Below are 27,080 nucleotides of genomic sequence, written 5' to 3' on the forward strand. Positions count from 1 at the left end.
GAAATAGAAACTCAGATTAAGGAATATTTTATGTCATTAAGTTATTAAGTAGCACATTCAGAAGTCTGAACCTATATCGTTGGGCTTTAGAGCCTGTATCTTAACCACTATGCAATATTGCCTTTTTTTAAAAAGTGTAAAACATTTTGTTGTGATGTTCATTTCATTTACTCAACAAGTATCTATCATGGGCTAGGCCCTCATTGAGATGCTAGGGATACAGTGGTGTACATGCATGGACAAAACTGCCTATACTCATAGAGCTTACATTTTATTGAAGAAAGACAGTTATTTCTTAGTTATAGACTGCTACAAAAAATACTGGTATGATATCTGGCATTAAGTGCTATATAAAATGTTAAAGCATAGTTGGGAAATCAGGGGGACAGGAGAACAATAGGAAAAAATATTTAAATAGAACTTAAATCATATTGCTACCTAGACAGAGACAAGAACAGTCTTTGTGAGTACAGTATCACCCATTAAAAATATAATGTTGACCTAACTTCTTTTGGTAAATCAGACTGTCTTTGGCTATGTCTGTAAACATTCTATTATTTCTCCCATTGAATACTTGGCCAGGTTCCTCTTCACTCTCTAAATGTAAGATAAAGATAGGCCTTAGCAACTTCACACTTGTAAATATCTGAGTGATTGTAAGCCCTATGCTCTTTATTGTTCAAAGAAAAAATTAATTTGCCTCAATACCTTTTTATCATTGGGTTTAATATTCTCATCTAAAGAGATTACAGATTTTATAAGGAATCTTCCTTTGATGCCCATCCTAAAGCCCTTTATGGAGGTGACTACATTCTCCAGTGTTGGATGTACAATAGCCCTTTAAGGAAAGGCAAAAGGCAAAAGGCAAAAGGCAAAAAAAAAAAAAAAAGACGCAAGAGCTCTCCTCTGAGACCACCTTCCCCACCATTTTCTCTCAATGAGCAGAAAAGCAAGAATACATAGAATTTAACCAAAAGGGGACCAAGAATCTGTGTTCCCACCAATAGTGGGGATGCTTTTGCTTAATCCATAAAATGGAGAAGCCAAATCACTGCTGCTTGTTTTTCATTGAGAAATTTGCAGGGAGTTGTAACCAGAAGCCCTGCTTACAAGAGGAGCTGTCTCTACACTCCTCAGTGACTTTACTCCAATTTCACCCACAACTGTGATGGCAAATATTTTCCAAAGTGAGCTTATTTTACACCTAGAGGGAAAGAGATCTGTCCCCAGCATCCCACTCAAGGGAAATCTTTTTCTATTATTAAATAATCTACAGGGAGAATGAGCATACATGCTTGTGGGCGGAAAACTGGTCTTGCTGTGTTTTTACTGTTTTTGAAAAACAGTAAATACACATCTTTCAACCAGTTCATAAAATCTCTCAGGCTTTGTGTTAAAACACTTTTCTAAGATAAAACTCTGTGTAGCACAAATGAGGCTAAATTGGATATTCACTCATCAACATATTAATAATAGGTGTCTCTGGGTGATTAAATTATTTATGATTTTTTTATTATCCTTTCTTTTTAGTACAGAATGCTTTTATGATCTGAAAAGGTTATGTTATATATTTTTAAACCTGTTTTCACAGAAGGATTCCATTTTATTCATAATGTTTATTATATTCTAAAAAAATTGAAGCAAATATGTGAAAATTCTAAAAGGAGATAAGGAAGTGAGTCTATAATATTCTACCTGTTCATAAATTTTATAGTAAATTTTGACTTTATTTTCTTAGTCTTGGAAAACACAAAACATTGTATGTGAAAATATTTTTTTTCTCCTTTAAATGCCCATTTAAAAATAAGGTGCTTTTGGATCCAAATAAGTATTGCAAAATTCAGAAATTTTTCCTTTGAGGAAAATCTACCAAAGAAACTAGAACTTGAGTCAACATTGGTCCTTTCTGTACTTAACATGACACAAATGATGGCAATAAGCTTGCATTTTTCCAAAACCAGGAAAACCTCTTTACTGACCTCCCAGTGTTAGAAACAGGGAAAGCTGGGGCATCCCTGGTGTTTTTTCCTGGCAGGAAAATGTTAGCATTTTAACATTTGGCAAGCTGATGGTTTTGACTCTGAAAAAAAAAAACAAAACTTAAAGGCATAGCCATTATATTTTTATTTCACATTATACTTAATTTCAATTATATATATAATTAATTTCCTCAATTATATTTTGATGAATTGTTGGATGTTTTTTCACCAAAGTGAAAATACTTTATAAATGTATGTTTGGAGTATTTTCTGGGAAATTTATTGTATTTTAGAAAATTTTTGGGGGGAAATAAATTCAAGACACTATGCATTAGGGATTTAAAAGCCCAAAATGTAACAACATGCTTATTACCAGTAATATGTAAGGGAATATTTCCTTAAAATGTTTCTGCCTTATATCAATTTTTCTTTGACTTATCCCATCCATAAAATTGGTTTCTCTGCACACTTTAATAAGTTTCATTTTAAACTGACACCGTTTCTAAAAGAATATTTTGTCTTGGGTTGGGTCTGAGTACTAACTCACCTAATGTCAAGGAAAAGGCCATATCAAAAGGCACTATTCCTAATCTATTGCACCCTTCTCTTGACATTTTGAAGGACAGTCCAAAAACCTGTACCCTAGGAGCATTAAGCCTAAAATAAATTTCCAAGAATTTCTCCCTAATCCTCCAAGGGAGAAGAGAAATCTTGAACAGGAAAACACAACTGGTGAATGGGATTGTAGGTGACAAAAGACAGAGAAGGGGCCTGGGAGATTTCACTGAGAAATAAGGAGAGACCAGTTGAGGGAAGCAGAGGGGAGGTGGAGACTAGCGAGGTGCCCAGTTCTAGATTACTTTCTAGAAAACTTGACCCTTTGAGGGGGAAGGAGAGGGGTGAAGTCATAGCTACAGAGTCTGAAAGAAGACTCCAAGTCTTTATTTGGGGTCTCTATGCAGCACTAGCTGGAAGGGCGGATGCAGCTGTTCTTTCTCAGCTTAACAATTAGACTTAGTTTTAGCAGCATTTAGTTTTATTTGTCGTAATACAATGAAGCAAATGAAGCTGCCCTTTCTATCTGATGGCCAGGCTGTGCTCCCTGATACCCTCACTCCATCAGTTTTTTTTGCCTCATACTCCGGGGTGCCTCCGCAGGTGGCGCTGGGGGCACTAAGGAGGGCTGGCTCTAGGACCCCAGCTGCAGGACGCCACGGAGCGCCTTCCCCACCCCGCCCCTACTTAGCGAAGCTCATTAACAGGTAGAATCGCATCTGGGCGCCTGAACTCCCTCCTGGTTCCATAGAAACAAATCTCGAGGCGGGATCCCTCGCCCGGCTTTCGACGCGTCCTACCGGGAAGTCAACATCGCAGAGAGCCGGGGCACCCGAGGGAAACACAAACCAGAGCACAGTGGTGGCCCTCACCTCTTTGTGCGCCCGACCACACCTCTCTGTGCTCACCGGCTCCCAGCCAGGCCTCAGCTCCTACCGGGCCTAGAGCCACGTCTACCGTTTCGAGAGAAGCCAGTTCAGCCAGAGAGGAGGCGGCAGCGGCAAAGTACGCCCGCCTTGGAGAACCCAAATCCTTTGGGGCACCTTATTCTGTAAGGAGGCACCATGTTCCAGCCCCGAGAGTGGGTTCTAGGGGACTAGGAGTCCTAGTCCAGGAGTTTTCCACCCCTGCGGGGCTGTCGCCCCTGCCCACAGCCTCCGCTGCCCCTCGGAGGGTACAGGTCCGACCTCCCTCAGCCCCCGCCCGGCCCCCCGCGTTACCTGTTGGCTGCCAGCCTGGAAGCGATGTAACCGCCCGGAATCTGGGTGATGATATAGCCCCAAAAGAAGGAACCGTGGATCATCCCCACGGTTTCCGGGTCCCAGTTGAATTTGGCTTTCTAAGACAGTATGAAAATAAAACAGGTGGAGAGAGAGAATCAGTGTTTGGCCTGAAAATACACGTTCAGTAGTTCTCAGCCGAAGATCCCTCACCACCTGGGGCACTTTCTGCATTCCGGGCGTGGGGGTGATTTAAATTTCGTTTCCTAACAAAACTGAGCCTATACCGTCTCACAGAGAAGAAATGCCTCTGATGCTCATTGGAAATGGAAGGTGATTAATAGCGAAGCTGAGCGCCCTGGCTTTGATGCCCGGCAACTGTCGGACCACTTCCCTGAACCGGGAACCGTGAGAGCTTGGGTGGGAAATAGAACTCTCCACCAAGAGGTTGAAGAGACCCTTGGTGGGCGTCCGTTTAGCCGACACTGACCTGTGTGGACGCAGTAATGAAATCGCTTGGAGAATGAAACCCAGCTGAGGAAATTCTGGGGCAGAAAGGTGCGGAAGTCGGAGTAGGTGGTGGGAAGGATGGTCTCTGCCAAGTGGGGGATTTGCGCGGGCCGGCAGATTTGGAGAAGCCCAGGGCAATTGCGGGAGAGCGGAGATGGAGGTGTTGCTCAGAGGTGGTCCAAAGCTCAGGAGTGGGGTGTGTCTGAAGGTCACGGCCTAGCCCCGCCTTTTCCAACCTGGGCGGCAGAACTAGGTGAACCTGGAGCGAACTATCTGCCCAGGAAATGTGGAAGAGCGCTTATCTGGCCTGGGGAACTGGGGATCCCCCCCTCTTTTTTTCTTCTTTGAATAAAATTTTGAAACAAAACGCATTTTCCAGAATCTCTCGGAATACCCGGGGTCCATCAGCGTTCACAGCTTCTCACCCACAGCCAGTTCTAAATTTCTCCTCCCAACCCCCAACCCTTCACCCACAGCCGGTTCTAAATTCCTCCTCCCAACCCCCAACCCTTGCTTTGCCTGGCGTACTTTAAGGTCTCTAAACAGGAAGTCTGGACCCACGGGTTTCTGTGACCTTGACAATGACCCGCCTCTCTTTAGGCGTCACCCAACATACATCATAAGATTATGAGACTGGATTCCCGGTGACCCCGAGACTGTCCTCTCTGCGGCTCCTCTCTCTCCACGCTAGTCGGTTGGACAGCTACCAAAGGCCCTTCGGTGAAAACTGCGGATATGTGCGCACGGTTGTTTTATTTTTCGGTTTTGTTTCATTTTGACAATTAAGAATATTTGGCGAGAACTGGAGAAAATCAGGGGGGAAATTATAACTAATCCGCTGCTCTGTTACTCCTAGTAAAAGAAAAATATTTCGATTTAGAGTTAGCGGGCAGTATTAAGCACCAACTCCTTGTATGAAGTCACTCTCCTCAAAAACCTGGTGAGCTATTGACTCTTTTCCATTTTGCAGGGGAGAATAGGAAGGCCCAGACAGCACGAGGGACTTGCTCCAGCGTGAAAAAGGAGGCGATTATACTGCCGCGCCCATCCTAGAAGGACAGTGCTAGAGAGTCTGAGGGGACAGGCAGGCTTCCTCAATTTAGTGGGGATAGTGGGGCTCAAACGAGTGAAGTCGTTTCGCGAAACCACAGGGCCACAGTTGCCCACCTCCTTGATGACCTTGCCTCCGCGGTGGATGGTGCTGTTGTTGACCATGTCCACGATGGCCACGCCCAGGTTGCAGCGGATGCCAAAGGAGATGCAGAAGCCCAGGCCGCTCATGATGGCGATGATGTAGCGACGCGGCAGGCCAAAGCACGTGCAGTCGCACAGCGGTGCCTTCTTCTCCGGCACCTCCAAAGGCTTCCCATCTTCCGTCAGCTCTATAGTCTCCCCGGTCTCCTGCTTCTTCTCTAGCACCCTGCGCGGCAGAGCGAGGGGAGGCAAGGATGCTGCGGGTTAGGCACCCCGGATGCCGGGCCATTCCCAGTTCCCTGCTACCTCTCCCTCAGGGGTTAGGGTGCTAGGGCTGAACCCAGGCTTTAGGACCTCCGGGGATCTCCAGTCTCCTCCCATTCCCCTTACCCGCAGTAGCGTCTCTTCAACTTTAATACCTTCTGGCCTACAGCAGCAAATCCCCATTCCCTCGGGATACATCCCACGGCGCCTAGATTCATATACACGGCCTGGGCCCAACTTTCTTGCGAGGTCTGCAGTTTGTGAGGGGACAAAGGACCTGAAAGGCGCCTTCTTAGCACCTGGGTAGACGCCTACTACCCACAGTTCTCTACCTCGGCGACAGCCGCTTTTGTGCAACCACCCAGTCTCCGAAAGGCTGCTATGCCGCGGGAGGGCCCAGGCACCGTCCTGCACCTGCGCTAGCCTTTCCTTCCCAGCCAAGTCGAAGCTTTCCGGGTAGAGGACGGCGGGATCCTGCCTCCCCAGCTGAGCTCAGGAGCCCCCGGGGACCAAGTCCTGTGCGTCCGGTCTGGTGCCCGAGCAGAGAAGGTCTGTGAAAGCCCTCTGAGGGTCAGGCACTCCTTGCCCTTCCTCCAGACCGAGCGTGCCGGTTCAACGTCAACTCTCCTGTTACACGGCTTACTCTTTTCCCTCTTGTTACTCGAATTTGAAACAAAGGCCTCAGCAACATATGGCCGACACCTAAGCTTCCTACTGACAGAGCATGAATAATTAATTATTCATAATCTTGCGTCATTACTATCTCGGTTACAAACATCGAAAAGTGTCATGGGCCCACTTCCAAAGACGTAAAAATGCGACTTCCAGATATAGGAACGCGCCCCCAAATAATTTCGGGTAAGATGTTCCATACCAAGGTAGAAGGTCTCACATTTATGTTTTGCTTGGTGTTTTTTAATTTGCATAGTATTTCTCGAGATTTCGCCGCTCTGATTCAGTTGCTTTTAGGCTTGGGGAAAGGGGAGGGATTAAGCAAAGCGATGGAATGGTTTAACAAAAACCTGGTAGTTTTGTTCTGGCTCACAATATATCCGTGAAATTTCTATTAGGAAAGAGGAAGAATGTGAAGGGTAACACACCCTTGAAATGGCTATTTAGACAAAGAACCTCTCCGCTTAAGATTTGCTGATGTTTTCCAACCCACCATACATTTCTTCTCTATATGTGCCCTTTTAAATGATTATATCCACAAACAATTGTTTTCATCTACACAGGTAAAGCAAATGAAATTTTTAGACCAATGTTAAGAATGCATAACTTGGGACATAACTGTTAAGCAATTTACGGCCACCAGGAAAACTGTTAGACTTCCAAATTCTGCAAAATACCACCTGGGGAATAGATCATAAAGGTATTTGCGGCTATGTTAATACTTATTCTTAAAGTCCAATTCCAACGTTAGAGAACATGGCAATTTATTCTGGGAGAAAAAAATTCCAACTAATGTGATTTTTTAAATATTGGCTTCATATGCTCATATATGCAAATTAAACTCTGCACCTGAACTCCCCACCTGATGGCAGTTGGGCTGGGAAAGAATAGCTCTTTCCAGGGCATCTGCGGTACTGCAGGGCCCTTGCAGTATCTACTGCGGCATAGGTGCATGATAGTACCTACAAAAAAACCCACCAGAACCAGAGAGATTTGGAAAATTGGGGGCAGGGGCATTGGTTATTTTCTTTACACTTCCTATATATTTCCAAAGGCTTTAATTTCCCAAATGTAAAAACTAGCTCTCTCTCAGAATCATTTATCCCTTTGTTTCTCCTTGATTTTGCTCATATTATTAACAAAATGTGTATTCATATTAACATTCTTGAAAAGATTTGAAGTTGTGAAATTTTCAGAATAATTAGTACAGGGACTATGGCAGAATAAAAAACAAATCATTTGTAGTACTTTTAAAATCATTTTGCTGATTATTATCATGGCTTTTTCTTAAAAGCACTCTGGCATTTCCCATGCAAGAAATAGACTTCTAGGAGAGGTCAAATAATTAAAAATACATGTACACTGCTTCAGATTTAAAGAGAAGAACTGCTTCAGCTATCAATTATTTATATATTTTGATTCTCCGTCCTTTAGTACTGAAGAAAGATTCCACTGGGGTATTCTCTACTCTGGTTTTGAAGCTGAGCTCTAGATTTCTTTTTGCTACTACTCTTTGAGATTTTCTTGGTTAATTTGTTTAGATGATTGTGTTTTTTATTCATTTTTCTGCATTAAAGGAATTTAATTTGGTGTTGCTATGAGCAGCAAAAGAGAGGCTCTTTGAACAGGTGCAGATTATTTCTCAATTGTAAAGAGGATAAATCCTCAGTAAGAAAGGATAAGAATCTGCAGGTACCAAAACAGCAATCTCTCTCTCTCTCTCACATACACACTCACACTCACGACACACCCCACAAAGCAGACAGGTTAATTTAGTGCAACATTCCTGAATTAATAAGTAGGTTTCCAGAGCAGCCCCGCTTCAGCATTGAGCAACAAAAAAAGATTTTCCGATCATGTTACAATCTCTCTAAGCAACCAGGGTTTAAGGAAATAGCTCTGCAGGTTTTTTGTTTGTTTGTTTGTTTGTTTTTCTTTCTTTCATGCCAAGTCCCAGGCAAACATAGGTTTGCTTTCTCTTACCTGTAGATCTGGCCGAGGGATTTTCCAGCAAAATTCTTTAGCCCCTCTTTTCCTGGGGCCAAAATCCTTTGTTTCACCGACTCCATTCTTGCAAAGGTTGGTGTCAGCTCTTGCCAGGTTTAAATAGTGACCGCTATGAAAGGCAAGAGTTGCGCATATTGTCTTAATCGCTTAAGATAGTTGTAGGTTTTTTCTTCTCAGCAGAACGGTATCCGTGTGCTTCTTGCAAGAGTGCTAGTGAGAGAGGGGAGGGAGAGTGAGAATGAGAATACAACAGAATAGCTGCATGCAACCCACGGGTTTCCTAATAGGAGAGTTGGTAGACACAATCAGAAAGTCTCATTGGAAGGGGAGGATCCGGTGGCAAAGGGAGCACATAGTGCCATGGTATTTGGGTGGGTGCAGATGAGTCCTTGTCCTGGAAGTCAGTCCATTGAAAAACAATGTGAATTCCCGGTTTTGAGAGCCTTGTTGCTGTCAAATCTTCTTTCTTTTAAATGCGGGTGGATATACCACAGAACCCTTGTATAAGGGCCAAGTCAAAATAATACTTTTTAAAATGGTGCCCTTGCTGTGAGGAGCAGAGCACTTCCAAAACTCAGGGGACCATCTTAGGTCTCAGGTGAGCGATGCTGCTATTAGTTTTTCCTCCTTGCCCGTGATCTCCTCCCAACACGCCAGCGCAACTCTGCTCTGCGGTAAAGTCGAATTAAGATGGAGAAAGCTTGCTGCTCTTTGAGGACGTGAGTAAATAACAGCTACACAGTTCTGATTTGGGCAGCGTCAGAATTTATTTTTTTATTTTTTTTTGATTTTTTTTCACCACCGCTGACAGCGCCTGTCTGGGCGCTTCTCGGCAAAATGGTTCAGCACCACGGACAGAGTAAGTTTCCGGAAAAGGGGAGGCTTCCTTTGGCTGGTCAGGTTACCAACTTTCTGGGGAAACTGGGGGGATTGCACTGACCAAGGACCTTACTGGGGATCTTCAGAAATGGATGCTATGGAAACAAAATGAGAAGATGTCATCATTGCCTGGGTTTACAGGGAGAATGGTGCATTTGGCTCTGCAAGGGAGGAAGACTTTATTAAAAATTGACAAGTTACTTCTAGTTTCCTACGTTTTGCCCAGCAAGCTGATGCCAGCTCTGACAGTGTTGCAGGGAAGGAAGATTACAACATATTTTACCTCTGTTTGTGGTATTCGGGAGCCTGGTCTCCCTTGGATATAAAAAATATGGACCCCAAATGCATAAATATGTTGATCATGTGTTTTGTTTTAACCCCTGATAGGTAAGAAGAAAAGGAAGGGAGAAAGAAAAGAGATAATAGGGATAGAGGGAAGGAGGGAGGCAGGAGGAGGGAGAGAGAGGGAAAGACTAGAGAATAATAATAAAAGAATAGTTGTTCTAGGTGTTCTTGGTTAAATAAAAGACAAGAATTTAATATAAATTCTTTGGAATTTTATGCTTCTTCACTTAATTTTCAACACACTACTGAAATATCAATAAACTGATGAAATTCGTGGCTATACCTTGTGTTGTTAACAAATTATCATTGATGATACTTTTGAGACATTTAAAATTACTTGTAAATTTTTATAATGTAATTTTTATTTTATATCCTCTTCTCCTAAAGCAGAATTACAGATAAACATTCATATAAGACATTTGCTTCACACATATAGGTATAACATTAATGAATCTATTTCATTAAGCAAGGCTAGAAAACTATGCAAGCTTAATGTTAATTATTAATGCACTTGACATGAATCACAAAGCTCTTAGATGCAATTCAGGCAAATAGTGACAAAACAGATTGTCCTTGAACCACATTCTCAAAGTCAAAATCCTTGAATTTCCTTTAAGCCAACAGGGGGAGTAGATTTTTCTTAGGGATACTGGTGCCAGGTCTCAGGAGCATGGATTTAAATACAAAATCATATAAGAATATTCCCTGAATAGGTCAAATAATATAATGAATATGCATTCATTGAGTGGCTAGCTGAAAAAATTATCAAAAGTAGCTAGAACCATCTGCCATTATTAAATTTAATATATATTACATTATATTTTCTCATAAATTATAATAAAGAAAAGGATTCTGGAGGCATCTATCTCTTATTTTGATATGTATTAAAAAATATACATCTTATTAGAATACTGAACAAGATTTTTCTAAAACTCTGGGATGCCTCAAAGTAATATTGATCCCCAAAGGTGATCAATTATGAAAAGGAAAAAAAAAGAAAAAATCTCTTGAAAACACCGCTTTCCAAACAAAATATTAAAGCTAGTCAGGACTTGACTCAATCTAGTAATTTTCAAAATATCTATGTTTATCCTATCTTTAGTGACCAAATTTATTAAATTTAATTCATTTAGGGATATCCATGATTTTGAAATTCTGGAAAATTATATAAAAATAGAAGTCAAATAAATATCTGTGAAGCTATGATGATGACATAAAAATTATTTTTCTAAACATTCCTGCCTAAGTTTCACTCCAAATGACTAGCAATCCAAACCAGTGGCGAACATGACTCCTAAGTCTCATATATGCATGAGATATATATCTAACAAAAAAAGCATTGTTTATAGAGCAAAATAATTAACATTCATCTTATTGAAATGAATGTCATTTGGCTCTTTCCTCTATCCTTTGGTAGAAGGGTGAATGTTTGAATCAGAATTCCTGCTTATATTGATTTATTTTTTCTAAACTGTTTTATGTACTGCTAAAATTTTCACTAGGTTCTGGGACTGTTCCCTGAAAGATCTCACAAGCTGCCAGGGAAATAAACACACAAATACATATGAGTGAACTTGGACAAGTTAAGTAACTGGCCTGGGAGTGGAAGTATACAGAAAAGATTTCAGGAGGTGACATTTCCTTGTCTTAATACTTGAAGAGAAACTTAATGCTATAAAAAATGATGACCTCCCCAAAAATATTGGGTGGGAAAAGATGGTGATAGTTGGAGAGCATAGTGGCCAGAGGAGACACCCTGAGGAAAGTCATAAACAAGGGGGAAGTGTTATATGTGGAAAATTACAAGAATAGTTACTATATTACCATTTAGGCTATTCTTAAGTTAATAGCTACTCCCAATATAAGAGAAATATATTCAGATATTATTTACTTATCTAACAGATTTTCTTACTGCATGGTGCCCAAATTCAAACACTGAACATGCGCTTTTGTGACCTTAAATTCACCAGATTTATCTTTATGCTAGTAAGTATAAGTAGTTATACACATGGCCATCATTTAAGGATATTGAAAAAAATCTTCCATTCTCTGGATATCTTCCCTTAACTTTACTATCTTCCATTCAATTTTAGCCTTAAGTTACATTAGACATGTCCTCCTTGAGGAGAATTGTTTCCTCTTCCCAAGCACGCTTAGCCATGAAAGGAGAAGGTTTCATTGACTATGACTAATGTGTGAAGTATTATAATTTATGAATGACTTTCATTTACATGGTCTTATTTATCTTTTATAATTGTTGTTCAAACTAATTTTATTCCCAGTTTTTTTTTATTCCCAATTTATTGAGGAGGGGAAATGAAATTTAATGAATTGCCCGAAGTCATACAACCAGTGATGCAGCAGCCTGGGTGAGAGTAGTTTTTCACCCTTTAAGATCTTTTTAAAATACAGACTCTGATTCAACAGCTCTACAGTGGAGCCCACGATTTAGCAGTGCTAACCAGTTTCCAAGGCTGCACCCATGGGTCACAATTTGAATATCAGTGTTATAGAGTACAAAATGTGAAAATAGCTGACCTGATTTTGGGTCCTGATTCTGCTATCATCCCTGCAACTTTGAATCAATTACTTAATTTTGATAAACTTCAGTGTTCTTATTTGTACCAATGAAGGCTTATAGTAAGTGATCTCTATTATCCCTTCCACTTGCAAATCTATGAATTTTTTAATTAATTTATTCAATAATGCAGAACATTTTTTCCCCTTCTTATACCCTATTTTTCTATTGTATTTGAGCTAAATGGGTAATAACAAAATGAAGAAAATGCCAATGATGGAGAGAAATATGTTCCTTTCTCAGAGTTCTATTTTCTTATACACTTAAAGAAACCAATTTATTGCTTGTGTTTTACTGAGTAGATATTAAGTTTATATGCAATGTTTAAATAATTGTCATCAGAGTATTCTTTGAAATTTAAGAATATTAAGATATTACCCAATAGCTATGACACAAGTTTGCATTTGTTTATCTTGTGTGTTAGGAAATACTTTTGAGGTATTATTTAAATGTCTTGCAAATGTTGCCCTCTGGTGGAAGGATGTGTTCTTATTTTAGAAGCAATTGTAGTCTTTAAGTAATTAAAACTGTTTTCTTTCGTTCCTTCCTTCTTTATATCCTTTTCCTCTCCTTCTTTTCTTCCCTCCTTTAGCTTTTCCTCCTCCTTCTTCTTTTTTCGGTTCTTGTTATATTAAAAGCTACACCTAAAATATGAAGTATCCTCTGTGGGCAATATGTTTGAAATTGCCTGACCATGTACTAAATGTCCTTAGAAATAACTTGGTTGTCTGGGAACCCCTTAGTTAATGAAAAAGTCATAAGGAAAGTTCACTCTGTTAAGATTTAGAAATGATATGATAATCACAGGGAAAATGGCTTAAAGTTTCTTGTCCCAGTAGAATAAATTATGGTAATTTTATATATTTTTAAATAGTAATATGTTTGATAAATTTCCTTCCTCATATGGTGATAATCTATAAATATATACATATTCATCATATTTAATGCTATTTATAAATCACTGGTAGGATGTTTTTTAAGGCAAATTTATTTTGAAAAATATTTCCAAGTGTCTAATTCTGAGGATGTTATGAAGGCAACCTTTTCTATTTATTATCCACAAACATTTATTCAACAGATATTTGCACCCACTGTAGAGTAGGTGCTTTTTGGGGGTATAGTAAACCAGTTAACTCAGCAGTTTCATAGCTTTTCAATAATTGTACAGTGTGCACCTTCCTATAGGAAAAACTGCTTTGGAAAGCTTTTTTATAGTATGGCTGTATTTGACTTTGAATTCTTAAATCAATGTTCATTCTAATTACCCATTTCTTTCAGGTTGAGACTATACAAATAAGCTCCAGGATTCATCTCTGAGTTTTTTCTTATGAAGGATTTTCAAGTGGACAGTTTTTAGTTCAGCTTTATTTGACTTTACTTTGCAGTGTTAGCCTCAGAGACATTACTAAGAAATTATGATCATACAGTTGCTTAAGAATCAGAGATGGAAGAAATAATTTAGTTTTGTCTTACCCACATCTCTGTACATATCTTAGTACTCTGCACTGCTATGTTTAATGGCCTAAAATAAATTATCTTTTGATTTCCCTGTGATCTTTCTGATTTAAAAATTGGAAGCAGGAAATTTTAAATAAATGTACACTGTAATTTTGGTGTACATTTATTTAACCAAATTTAACTACTGAAATACATGTATATTATTATGTATGTCCATTTTGTGTACATTTTACTCTGTTCAATTTACCATTAGAAAGATATATACATTTTATTCCATTTCTTTATTTCTGTCTCCAGGGGGAAAAATACATATTCATTTACACAACATTGTGCCTTGGAAAAATCCAAGTTTTAAAGTGAATGAAGATTAGAGAGTTCCCGTTGTGGCTCAGTGGTAATGAACCCAATTAGTATCCATGAGGATGTGGGTTAGATCCCTGGCCTCGCTCAGTGGGTTAAGGATCTGGCATTGCAGTGAGCTTTGGTGTAGGTCACACTTGTGGCTTGGGTCCTGCATTACTGTGGCTTTGGTGCAGGCTGGCTGCAACTCCGACTGGACTCCTAGCCTGGGAACCTCCATTTGCTGTGGGTGTGGCCCTAAAAAGCAAAAATAAATAAATAGATAAAGTGAATGAAGACCAACTATTGTTCTCCTAATGCCAGAACAGAATTCCTAATTTTGAATCCCACATTACATACATGGAGGAATATGATAAATTATAAAAGGATTTTGAAAGTATTAGCCTCTTTAAATTCTCAAAATTTTTGTTTATTAAAGTAAAAAGTACAATTGTATGAGAATACTGATTAAAATTTAATAGAAAAAAGATGCAACTTGTAAAGAGAATAAAAGAAGTACACACTTCAATGTGGAGGAGACTAAAACAGAGATCACCCCGACTTAAGATATTTTGCAGACTAATAAATAGATTAAATGACAAGTAATATGCAGCATTATCTGGTCTGATGAAATCTTACCTAATTCAAATTCCATACCCCTCTCTCTCTCCCACTTTGCTATAAGGATGTTATTTTGCTTTCATTATCCTGGGTTACAGATTCCCTTTGGGTACCATTATGTTTATCATTCCAGATTATGGAATATGCTCTTTCTTGAAAGAAAGCATATAAGATTATTGAACTCTCTTACTTGACTGCAGATACCTAGGGATTTTCTGTTTAACTTCATACTGTTTTCTACATTACTTAAGCTGTGAAAAGCATGTCAAAAGATTTCACTTCTAGACATTTAAAATGACATTTTACGAAGTAAATATCTGAATACATAGTTTGCTAATAAGATAGGATATTTAAAATATACCCTATTTAACTGCTGCTGTAAGCCTATTTTAATCTTAATTTTGGAGGAAGAACAACAAATATGTAATGAAATGCATTGACAACTATAAATGGTTTCTAACTGCTGCCCTCTAGTGGTAAAATAGAAATTTTTCTTTATGCCAAAAAGACCAACCTAGAATAAATAGGTTGATTTAAATTATTTGAAAGTTAGCAGGAAAAGATGTTTCAAATAATATTCACATTATATATGTGGCTTTTTTCCTAGTACAAGAGATAAAAGGGCACTGATAAATCAGGATTGAATGATTTTGCAATTCACATAATTTGTTATGCCTGCCAGTGGGATAACAAGAACAGCAAATACACCATTATATGGTGGTAAGAACCATAGTGGGTAGGTTTTATGGTGTAAAATGAAGACATTGTGGCAATTCACTGAAGCCCTTTGGATACTGAGTGTGAATACCTTCTGTCATTCTTTTGGAGATGCAGAGTCAGAAATCTGCTCAAACCACACTTAAAACATGCTCTCTAACTAGACCGATTTTCCAAAGTTTTGAGCCAATGAATCCCATTTAATTAACACTTAACTCCAGTTGGAGTTGGAGGTTCCATAACTTGCAACAGAGAGAATCTTGACATATCACTTTAAATGTATTTTATGAATGGATAAGTGGATGAATGGAAAAAGAATGGAGAGACAAATCCAAGGTTTTGAATATAAATTAAAAACACTGCAAAGAAGGGAGGGTCATATAAGAGTAATTATAGAATATAATATTAGAAAGAACAGAATAACACAAAAGAAAGCCTTGAATTTCAAGTTAATTCAATTAAATGTTTATTCAACATTGCTAAGTCATAATTATGTGCCTCATCTTTTACTGGATACCAGGAAAGCAGAGATAAAGAAGACACATATTTTGCTCTCAGAAATCTCAGGTTTTAAATAAGAAATTTAGATTTTTTTCTTATGGCTAATTGGAAAAAATTTAATAATGAGCAAAGAAATTATTTTATCAAGCACAATAGCGTTCTTAGAAGTTTATCAGGCAACAGTATGATAAATAATATGGAGAGAAGGTGAAGGCAAAAGAATGTCAATTCAAAAAATAGCTATTGCAAAGTCTGTGTGAGCTGATAGAATATTTTAAAAATTAGTCTCCTTTTCCCCTATAATCAGCAGACTTTTTTTTTTTTTTTGTCTTTTTAGGGCTGTACCTGAGGCATAGGGAATTTCCCAGGCTAGGGGTTGAATCAGGGCTGCAGCTACCGGCCTACACCACAGCCACAGCAACTGTGCAGGATCCCAGCCATGTCTGCAACCTACACCACAGCTCAAGGCATCTCGGGATCCCCGATCCACTGGGTGAGGCCAGGGATCGAACCCACATCTAGTCGGATTTGTTTTAGCTGTGCCACGAAGGGAACTCCGATCAGAAGACTTTTAACTTATTCAAGGATTGGCGAAAAATTATCCAGATACACTGCTAGTACACGAGAGCCATCCTTAGAACAATTGCTTTGATCAGTTTGAAAATTATGGACTCATATGACATTGGGAGATGGCTTCTGTCAAATAGCTTGATTTCTAGTAAGCATATTTTTTTTTTCTCCCTAGCCCAGTTTCCTGTTTCATCACTGACGTGATTCCAGACATCAAAAAAGAAAAAAAAAAAAGCACATTTATTTAACATTTATTTAGTGAGTGGAGATGAGGAAAATGTCGAGGGCAAATAACATCAGTGGACAACCCTCACTCTTCCTATCCTTGGGCCCTTCACCATCTGCAAATTCCTCCTCAGGAAACAGGCAGCTAACAATGAATAAGATGTGACTGACTCCTTTTGGACTGAGATAACTTGGAAGCAAGTGAACCCCCATTCTTTGGCCAGTTGGATTTTTGTTCTAGGGAAAGTCTTCAGAGTTGGAATGAGTCTTGAAACAATATCAGAAGATGCAAATTGTGTGCAGTAGCAGCCCCGTCATTAGAATGAAACACAGTTTTCTTATGGAGCATCCTATCCCAGAGGTTATAAGATCAGAAGAGGGGAAGGGGGGAGAGAAGGGTAGTTTTCAATAGTTCATGACTTCACATTCTAGGGAAGCAAAATTTTGATAACGTCTGATATTAAAGTACTTTTCTATCATAGCAAGAAAGACAATACAAAAAATCTCTAATCCATTATATATTTTATATTTAGTGTAAATTTTATTTTATCAATGTGATATATATTAACCTAGACTTAAAAGTCAAGTTATTATTTTTTATAGCAGCAGTACTTTGACCCATTTCATCTACTGATAATTCTTGTTACTAGGAGGGACCACTTTTTTGAATATCAAATGTGCGTGTGTGTGAAAGGATAAGAGTTTCTGGCATGGAGTAAGTAAGCACTATATGTGTCAGCTCTTATAACCATTTCATTGCTGTTGGCTAGATTTCAATGTTTGGCATGTCTACGACATCCTCCTATGAAAGATGAGGTATTAATTTTTTTTTCTTTAAAATCAGATTTTCTTTTTGTCTTTTTTTTTTTTTTTTTTTTTTTTTTTTTTTTTTTTTTTAGGGCCGAGGCACATGGAAGTTCCCAGGCTAGGAGTCAAATCGGAGATTTGGCTGCTGGCCTACGCCATAGCCACAGCAACACAGGATCCTAGCCACATCTGTGACCTACACCACAGCTCACGACAACACTGGATCCTTAACACACTGAGCCAGGCCAGGGATGAACCTGTGTTCTCATGGATACTAGCCAGGTTCGTTACTGCTGAGCCACGATGGGAAATGATTTTAATTCTGATTCGCCACTCCAAGACTTGCTATTCCCCATTCTCTCACTAATTTTATTTAAAACAAAATGTGATATTAATATAACAGTCAACATAATAATGGTAAGCAACTCTCCCAGGATCACACAGTTCAGTGGCAGAGTTGAATTCCAACTCATGCCATCCAAACTCTCCGCCTCACAGCCAAACCCTAGGGCTACTTTGCTCTCATTTCCTTTCTTATATAACATTTTCTCTTCCCTAAAGTTTATTGTATGCTTCTATGTGTTGATGTTGTTTTATTATGTTTCTATATTCCTGTCATTAATCCATTTTAAAACATACCAAGAGAACTACAAATTTTTCTTGATGTAATTAAACTCATCAATCCTTTTTTTTCCCTGGGTACGTTTCTCCTGGGGCTTTCTGCCCTTCTACTTTCTGCCCATATAAGAGAAGCTTTTTTATACAGATGCCAACCTGAAGTCTTTGGTCACTGTGATTCTGGGGCAGGGGGTCTTTCCACCTCTCTTCTGTGTCACCTTTTTGTTTTCTGGAGACTACATCCTTTCTGGATTACATATGCCTACCGTTTCCTGAAACAGGAACCTGTTTATACATAGAAACAGGGGCCTCATGTTTGTTTGTTTATTTATTTATAACAAGAGATTGTTATTTGAAACCCCGCAAATATAAAAAATTGATATTTTTTCTGCCTTCACACTTGATTGATAGTTTTGCTTTTATGAATTCTAAGTACAGTAATTTTTCTCTGATAATTTTGCTGGCATTGTCTCATCACTATCCATCTTCTAGTGTTGCTACTGGGAAGATTAATACCATTCTTATTCCTGAAGCATCATGTATGCTTTTAAAAACATCCTTCCCTGGAAACTGTGATACTCTATGTCTAGTGTTCTGAAAAATGAATAAGAGATGTTTCTCACCTTTGTGCTTATCATTCAGACGCAGAGCCTTTTAGTCCTTCAAATCAGGAAACATTCTTATTCAACTTCCTGATCATTTCCCTGCCTCCTTGTCTATATAGGAGTCCTCTGAGCTTTTTCCTGGAGAAGATTTCACAACTGGAAACTAGCATTCTAGAAGCTGAGCAGAGAAAGGAATGGGGGATGGAGTCCTACTATTCAGTACAAAAACTTATTGTTCCTCCTTATTTCAATAAGGCATTTCACTCCAGCCCTCAGCTATGCCTCTGTCCTTGAGGTCTGCGATGATATGACTGCCCTGCAAAGATACAGTTTCATATTCTGCCATGTGAGGTTAGGTCTATTACCTGTCTGTATAGACTAGGTAGGTCTAACTCCACTTTACATAGAATTGCCCCAAACCACCTATTTTTAACTTGGGGCCCGCAATCCTGCTTTGAGCGTTACCTGGTCATTTCAGCTCCCAAGATTTTCCAGGGTTTGTGCATGAATCAGATGACGTCTGATTGGCTTCCCACAGAAAGGCATTTAGAGCTCATCCTCTCCCCCTCTCTAGACCACTTTCCACATGTCCCTCAGCTTCCCATCTTCTAAAAGTTTGTTAATGTCTTCTAAACATTGTTGCCTGGTGTCCCATTCTCTTTATACTTGCATGTTTATAACATGCAAAAAAAGAAAACCCTTTTCATTACGATTTTAGTGGGATACCAAGAGAAAATGAACACAAACCATATGTTCAATTATCCAGATTTCATTGGAAATCTGTATCCATTTTATATTTAAAACAAAACTCAGTTGAAAACTTATGTCCACACATAAACCTACACTTGGATGTTTTTAGCAGCTTTATGCATAATTGCCAAAACTTGGAAGCTATCAAGATGTCCCTCAGTAGGTGAATGGATAAATAAACTGTGGTACATTTATACAGTGAAATTTTATTTAGCGCTAAAAACACATGAGCTATCAAGCCACTAAAAGACATGGAGGCATCTTAAATGAATATTTAAGTGAAAGAAGCCAGTCTGAAAAGGCTATGTACTGTATGATTCCAACAGTATCACATTCTGGAAAAGGAAAAATTATGGTGACAGGAAAATAGCAATGATTGCCAGGGGTTGTGGGGAGGGGGGTGAGTTTGTGGGGTGGAAAAGAGGTGAAGCACAAATGATTTTTAGGACAGTGAAAACATGATATCACATCAATGGATACTTGTTAGTATACATTTATCAAAATCGATAGAACATGTAAGACCAAGAGTGAATCCTAAACTACAGTTTCTGAGTGATTATGATGTGTCAGTGTAGGAGAATCCATCGTGACAAATGTACCACTCTGATGGGGAATTGGTTAATGGGAGAAGCTATGCAAGTGTGGGGAAAGGGAGTATATGGGAAGTCTATACTTTCTTCTCAATCTTGCTGTGAAATTTAAACTTCTCTAAAAAATAAAGCCTTAATTTAAACAAAAAAGTCACCTTTGCTATGTAAAACTTAAGCAAGGGCAATTCCCCAGTGGTGCAGCAGGTTAAGAATCCAGCATTTCCGCAGCTATGGTGCAGGTTGCAACTGTGGCACGGGTTCGATTCCTGGCTCAGGAAATTACACATGCCATGGGTGTGGCCAAAAAGAAAACAAAACAAACAAAAAAACTTAAGCAGGGTCCATGTTTGTCTTTTTCGGGCATAGAAAAAACATAATATTCACTACAGAAAAAACTATAATATCTGAGTTCATATCAGTTTTAAAAATCCTCATTTTTTTCCTCCATTCTAGATTATAATACTACCTCCAAAAGATCTTGGATTTTTTTTCAGTTTACTATCTGTTTTAGTTTCCTGTTGCTATGGTAACAAATGAATACGGCTTAGTAGCTTAAAAGAGCACAAATGCATTATCTTAGAGTTCTATAAGTTAGCAGCCTGACGAAGTCTCACGAAGCTACAATCAAAATGCCAACAGATTTGCTTTCTTCTAGATGCTCTAGGGAGAAATCTTAGCCTTGGCTTTTTGTTGTTGTGTGTTTGTTTTAAAGAAACTGGTGTTTATTTCCAGTCAGCTCTATTCCATTTTTTTTGTGTGAGAGCGCTCTGATTTGTTGGAATGTGTAGTTCACCAAAGAACAACCTGATGTATGGAAGAACAACTTGAGGCCACTTAAGAGATCGCATCTATTCCCTTAGTAGCCTGAGCAGTGGAAGCTGCAGATCAGTCCCCAGTGGCAGACTGAGAATTACAGTCCTCACCCCGGAACTGATAGACAGGCACAGAGGGCACGTGGGCCTTCAGACAGGTCTGTAACTCAGATATAATAGCAGTAAACTCAGGAGCTGGAGCGGTATGCTCACCTTGAAATTCCTCCTGGGTCACATCCTTTCCAGAATCAGCCTGCACTTCCTTTACAATCTCTTTCAGGATTCTGTAGAAGTATGGATAAGGCATGGCCTCTCATAGGTGCTCGTATGGTACTATGCATGCACAGAACTTCCTGGACCAGCATTCACCACATCAGACCCACTGTTGTTACAGAGGATTATGTCAACATAGTGCAGAGGAGAATCTGTTACACAGAGCAAAGGCAGACAGGTTCACATAAGACAGCTCTGGAAGAGGCTAGTGGTAGGCTCTGGGATCAATAAACACCAGAAGACGTAGTTCCTGGAAGCCTTCCTGAATCTGATTAGTAAAGGTTCCAGAACCAACGTGGCCAGTAATAAAAGTAACTCTGGGAAAAACTCTACTTTTACTCTGAAGCAGCAGAAAACCTCAGCTCAGCCCCATAGCCAGTATTCCTGGAGGATGTGACGTCGATATTAGGCAGATTTTCAATGGTGACAGTGGTACAAGCCATCGGCAGAAGTTTCTGCCAGGTCCTCTTCAGGTTTATGATGGAGATGCCATCACTTATTTCCTTTGGCAGATGTACAGTTATTTGGAAGTCAGCATTGATGTTGCTTAAGTATATTCCTGCTGCAAGAAACTTGACAATATCCTCCTCCACCATCTGCAGGATACTGAGGGCTGAGACATTGTGAAAGATTTCCTGGGGTATGATATGAACCCAGGACATTGCCATATGGACCCCGCTTGGGTTGCACTGCAAAGCTCAACAGGTATTGTAAAAGGTGAGTGATGGGGGTTACACTCAGAATTGTTTTCTGAGGAATGTGAATGGGTTTTTCTCCTCTCTCTTATGACATTTGGCTCATAAATATCTCTTTGGGCATCAGTCTGTCCCATTCTCCAGTCCATTTTCCACACTCCTGTGGGATCCATCTCCCTGAAGCAACACTCAGGTCATTCTACTCACCTTAGCGCAATCATTCTGAATTTCAATCTCTTTAAGGAATCATTTTGCAGTTCTTCCTATAATTTGCTCATTGTTCAAACTGGTCTGAATCTGCCATTCCAGATCAATTTCCCATGTTTCCTTTTTGGTGGACTACACATTCCAACAAATCAGAGCGCTCTATTACCAACAAACGCCCATTCTCTGTTTTTCTGTCTTTAAGTTCCCTGTTACTCTCGCCTATATGGCCCTTGCCCTCCATTTATCAGTGCCCAACATTGCTCATCACTCAAGACCCAGATCAGAGTTCCTTCCTTTATCCTTTCACTGGAAATTGCAATCCAGCCCTATCATTGGCAGAAACGTACAGTCTTGAAGGTGGTAATTAACTTCATCATGATTCGGTTTCTTTTTTATTTTTTTAAATTTTTATTTATTTATTTTTTTGCTGTGCCCATGGCATGCGAAAGTTCCTGGGCCAGGAATTGAACCTGTGCCACAGCAGCTCTCTGAGCTGTTGCTGTGACAATGCCAGAGCCTTAACCCACTGCACCACAAAAGAACCCTATGCTTCAGTTTCCTTACCTGTTAAATGTAATGAGTTATATCTACCTTCTGGCTATTAAATAATGCATGTAAACCCATCTCTCACAGTGCCTGGTATAGGAGTACTTAGTACATGAATGAGACTATTATTATTATTATTGTGATTGATTAATACTTTTCTATTACACCTGTACTTTTCACCTTGTAGTCTTTGGAAGAGGAGCCCATATTTGCATCATGTGTGTTTTTCATAACCCTTGTCGACATATCTGACAATAAGTATAAACAGTGACTAAGAGTGAATAAATAAATAAATCCTCCTATACTTTATTGCTAGTCTCCTCTGTGGCAAAAAGTCTTATATTATTTTTCTAGGGTTGCCACAGTAGATTGCCATACAGCGGGTGGCTTAAAATATTGGAAACTGATTCACAGTTTAAGAGGCTAGCAGTCCAAACTCAAGGCATCCGCAGGGCTGGTTCCTTCCGTGAGGGGGAAATTGTTCCATATCTCCCCTAGCTTCTAGTGTTGGGTGGCAATTCCTGTAGTTCCTTATCCTTGTAGACACGTCCCTTGAATCTCTGCCTCTGTCTTCATAATTGCTCTTTTCTCCATGTCTCTGTGTCCTCTTTCTTTCTTTCATTTATTTATTTTTTCTTTTTAGGGCTGCACCTGTGGCATAGAGAGGTTCCCAGGCTAGGGGTTGAATTGGAGCTGCAGCTGCTGACCTACAGCAACACAGGATCTGAGCCACGTTTGTGACCTACACCCCAGCTGAGGAGGATCCTTAACCCACTGAGCAAGGCCAGGGATTGAATCTGGGTCCTCAGGAATGCTAGTCGGTTTCGTTACCGCAGAGACACAACAGGGACTCCCCAGTGTCCTCTTTCTTACAAGGACATTAGTCTTTGGATTTGGGGCCCACTCCAAGTCCAGAATGATTTCATCTCAAGTTCTGAATGAGGCCACATTCCCAAGTTTGGGTAGACATGAATTTTGTGGCAACATTATTCAACCCCCAACAAGTATGCACAAGTCTCCTTCCCACTTAAAACAAATTGTAACTGAAAATATAAATTCTAGCTAGACTGCAGAAGTCCAGGCCCTGTCCCACCCTAACTGGATTATGGCTTTGGTTACATCCTTAACTATACCCAGTGTCAGTTTCTGCATGGGTAAAATAAGGAGAAATAATAATATCGATTTTAAAGAGTTTCTGTGTAGATTAAAAGAGATAAACCTTATGAAGGACTTAATATAATCTCGTTATTATTAATCCATCAATAAATGTTGTCTTCTCCTATTATTCATTTTTAAAATGTTTTATGGGACAAATCCGTCCACCTGGAAAACTCACTACCTTTCCCACTTTTTACCCAAATCCTAAACTTTTTTGTCTCAGCTTAGGTGTCACTTCCTCAGGGAGGCATTCTCTGATGTCTCAACAGAATCTAATTGTCCTCAATCCCTCTTCTCAGTCCTTATCACAATTGTATAATGACCGATTAATTATTATGATCAAATAATAATTGGATGCACATTAGGTTATTAACCTTTGGTGTCTGCCCCCCCCCCCCCGCCCCATTGAGGTACACGTTTCCTGGGAATGAGAATTCTCTTTAGTTTGATATGGACTCATATTGCCTGAGATTGAATCCTGGCTGCTTTTCACTTCTTCCTTCGGTGAGTTCCTTAATGTGCTCAAGTATCCATTTCCTCATATTAAACGGCTATAACAACATTATTTACATTAAGCAATTGTACGGTCAAATGAGATCCTGTCTAGAAAACACAGAGCTCACAGTGCCTGGCACCCAAGTGCTTAAAAATTGCTACTTAGTATTAATATTTTTTTCATCTCTGGCATCTAATTGACTAAGTGAATGAATTGACACTGAATGAATGAGGTAGGTTATTGGCCACATCTAGGAATACAATCTATGCCACGGAACAGTGTGGCCATTTAATATGTTCCAGTGACCTCGTCCTCACTAGATTTTCTCTAACCAAAGACGCTAAAAAGCCCAAGGGAAGAGGTGCCTAACACCACTACCCCAAATAATTTCCTCTCTTATAACCTTATGATCCCATTAAAACCAGAATTAAAAAAAAAAAAAAGCTTCATAGAATCCAATTTGTTTCTAGCCCCAGGGTGACCTTTTGGAGATGGAGAAAGACTTCTGGCAGGGCAGTGAAAAAGATCAGCTCAGGCAAGTCCGGGTCCTTAACAGGTGAAGTGTGTCTGGAGGCAACAGTGCCTAAATGTGGGAACAGAGAGAAGTCATTAGGACTTTTGCAGCTTTTAATGTGCTTCTCTACATTCTAGGGGGGAAAAAATGTTGCATGGATATAAAAAAGTGGCTTCAATAATTAAAAGTGTTCACTCCCTAAGAATAAATTGCTGTTCTAGAATAAACATGCCCGCTGAAAAACCAAGCAATATTTATTTCTGCCTTGCCTTTATGGAAGTAGAGACAATTTCGTGGCACAGGTTTATCAGTCTGACCTGGTTTAAAACTCTGGTGGAAGTGTCACTTGCATTTTAAAATGAGTCATGAATCACACAGGTTTTATTTTTTAAATTTCTTAATGATTTTTATTTTTTCCATTATAGTTGAGGTACAGTGTTCTGTCAATTTCTACTGTACAGCAAAGTGACCCAACCACATATATATATACACATATATATATATATTCTTTTCCTCACTTTTATTTGAGGGGGATGGTCGACAGTTTAATGGCTGAAGTCATTCATATTTCCTTAAGTAGGGGAAAGTAAAACAATGACTTTTTTTTTTTTTGGTTGAGACACGTCATTCTAGAACTTAAAGATTATCTAGCCCAAATATTGTAATTCACAAAATATAAAACTGAGGAGCAGAGAGGTTAGGTGACTTGACTAGGATCACACTGCATTTTGGTATTTTGGATTCAGAATTCAAAACTGGATCTTCTGTACAGTTATCAGACCCTTCCTTCCCTCACTGCTTGGCTCATCTAGTAGGAGCAGCTGTTCCATTTAAGGTTAAGATGCAGAATCATGCAACTCCTGGACTAGAAGGGCAATGAAACTTTGTCTCATCTGTTTACTGAGTTTCAGGTTCACAGTTCTATTATTCCCCACAGGTAAGGCAAGTGCAACCTTGGATTCCATTTGTATGGAGAGCCAGAAAAGATGAACTCTCTCTCTTTCTTAGTACCAAACTATTCTTAATAACTGGGAAAGAAGTGTGAACATAAGTAAACATGGTTTTATTTATAAACACATACTATATATATATGCTAGATATATTATATTTTTTTTAATTACTTTTTTTTTCTTTTTAGGGCCGCACCTGCAGCATATGGACCCCAGGCTAGGGGTCAAATCAGAGCTGTAGCTGCCACCCTTATGCCACAGGCACAGCAATGCCATATCTGAGCAGCTTCTGTGACCTACACCACAGCTCATGGGAATGCCAGATCTTTAACCCATTGAGAGAGGCAAGGGATCGAACCTGCGTTTTCATGGATACTAGTCAGATTCATTTCCGCTGAGCCACATTGGGAACTCCCAAAATAATTTTATTTTTAAGGAGGCCCCTGGCTTCCTTTACTCCACTTCCTCTCTTTCTCCTCGCTCGAAAGAGACTTGATTCCCCAGATGAATTTAAAACATCAGTTAGGCAACCCACAGTAATGGGCCCAGTTACTAGGTTAAAGCATCAAGCACCTCCTTGTGTTGTCCCCCTCCCCCCCGCCTTTTTTTAACCTCTTTCATTAATGTAACTGAGGGAAAGAGTTAAGCGGGTTTGGCCCTCTTCTCTTCTCTGTTTGGACTTTCTTCCTTCATGTGTTTGTATAAAACTTGGTAGAATTCCAACAACTAGATTGAGAAAAAGGGATCATTTCTCACTTAGCTCACAAGATCCAGCTACATGTTCCATCTCCAAGGTCTCCATTGGGGCGTACTTATCATAAAACTTATAAACACTCATCCTAAACACTTACAATGAAACATCTTTTTTATGAGTCATTTGGTTCATCTTTGGAATCCTTAAGTATAAAATCCCCTTAGTGAACCCACAGAGAGGAGATACATGATTTGGGGGAAAAATTAGGCATTTTTGGACCCTTTGATATATTTTCATCAAAATTCAACTCATTCATCTACTCAAAAAATAGTTATTAAGGAGTTCTTACTGTGGTGCAGTGGGTTAAGACTCTGACTGCAGTGGCTTGAGTCCCTGACCAGGTGGGTGCAGGTTTGATCCCTGGCACAGTGCAGTGGGTTAAAGGATCCACTGTGGGGTAGATTGTAGCTGTGGCTACGATCCAGGTAGTTCAATGCCTGGACTGGGAACTTCCATATGTCATGGTTGTGGCCATTAAAAAAATTAGCTATTAAACGTATTCTATGTGCCAGACAATTTCAGATACTGGGAAAGAGGGGTGAACAAGACAGATGATTTTCTATCCCAATGGAGCTTTGATTCTATTTGGAAAGACAAAAACACATCATTATGCCATTCGCACTTTCTAAAAGCATTACATATCATTGAGCATTTATCAAGCTCTGGGTGCT

The 27,080-nt window shown here is 39.5% G+C and overlaps 1 protein-coding gene and 1 pseudogene across 1 annotated transcript in view; both read right to left on the bottom strand.

The window, feature by feature from the left end:
- SLC17A6 (solute carrier family 17 member 6) overlaps window positions 1–8,875 on the bottom strand; it is a 38,857-nt gene extending 29,982 nt beyond the window's left edge. The window contains exons 1-3 of the mRNA XM_047774275.1: window positions 8,378–8,875; window positions 5,432–5,684; window positions 3,755–3,873 (exon numbers count right to left, since the gene is read on the bottom strand). Of these exons, the coding sequence (XP_047630231.1) occupies window positions 3,755–3,873; window positions 5,432–5,684; window positions 8,378–8,463 (458 nt within the window). The 5' untranslated portion in view covers window positions 8,464–8,875. The remainder of the gene's footprint in view (window positions 1–3,754; window positions 3,874–5,431; window positions 5,685–8,377) is intronic.
- An 11,963-nt stretch (window positions 8,876–20,838) lies between these two features.
- LOC125124505 (40S ribosomal protein SA-like) lies at window positions 20,839–21,751 on the bottom strand (annotated as a pseudogene).
- Between the last annotated feature and the right edge of the window lie 5,329 nt (window positions 21,752–27,080).

This window comes from Phacochoerus africanus, chromosome 4, assembly GCF_016906955.1.
Source record: "Phacochoerus africanus isolate WHEZ1 chromosome 4, ROS_Pafr_v1, whole genome shotgun sequence".
Classification (NCBI taxonomy): Eukaryota; Metazoa; Chordata; class Mammalia; order Artiodactyla; family Suidae; genus Phacochoerus; species Phacochoerus africanus.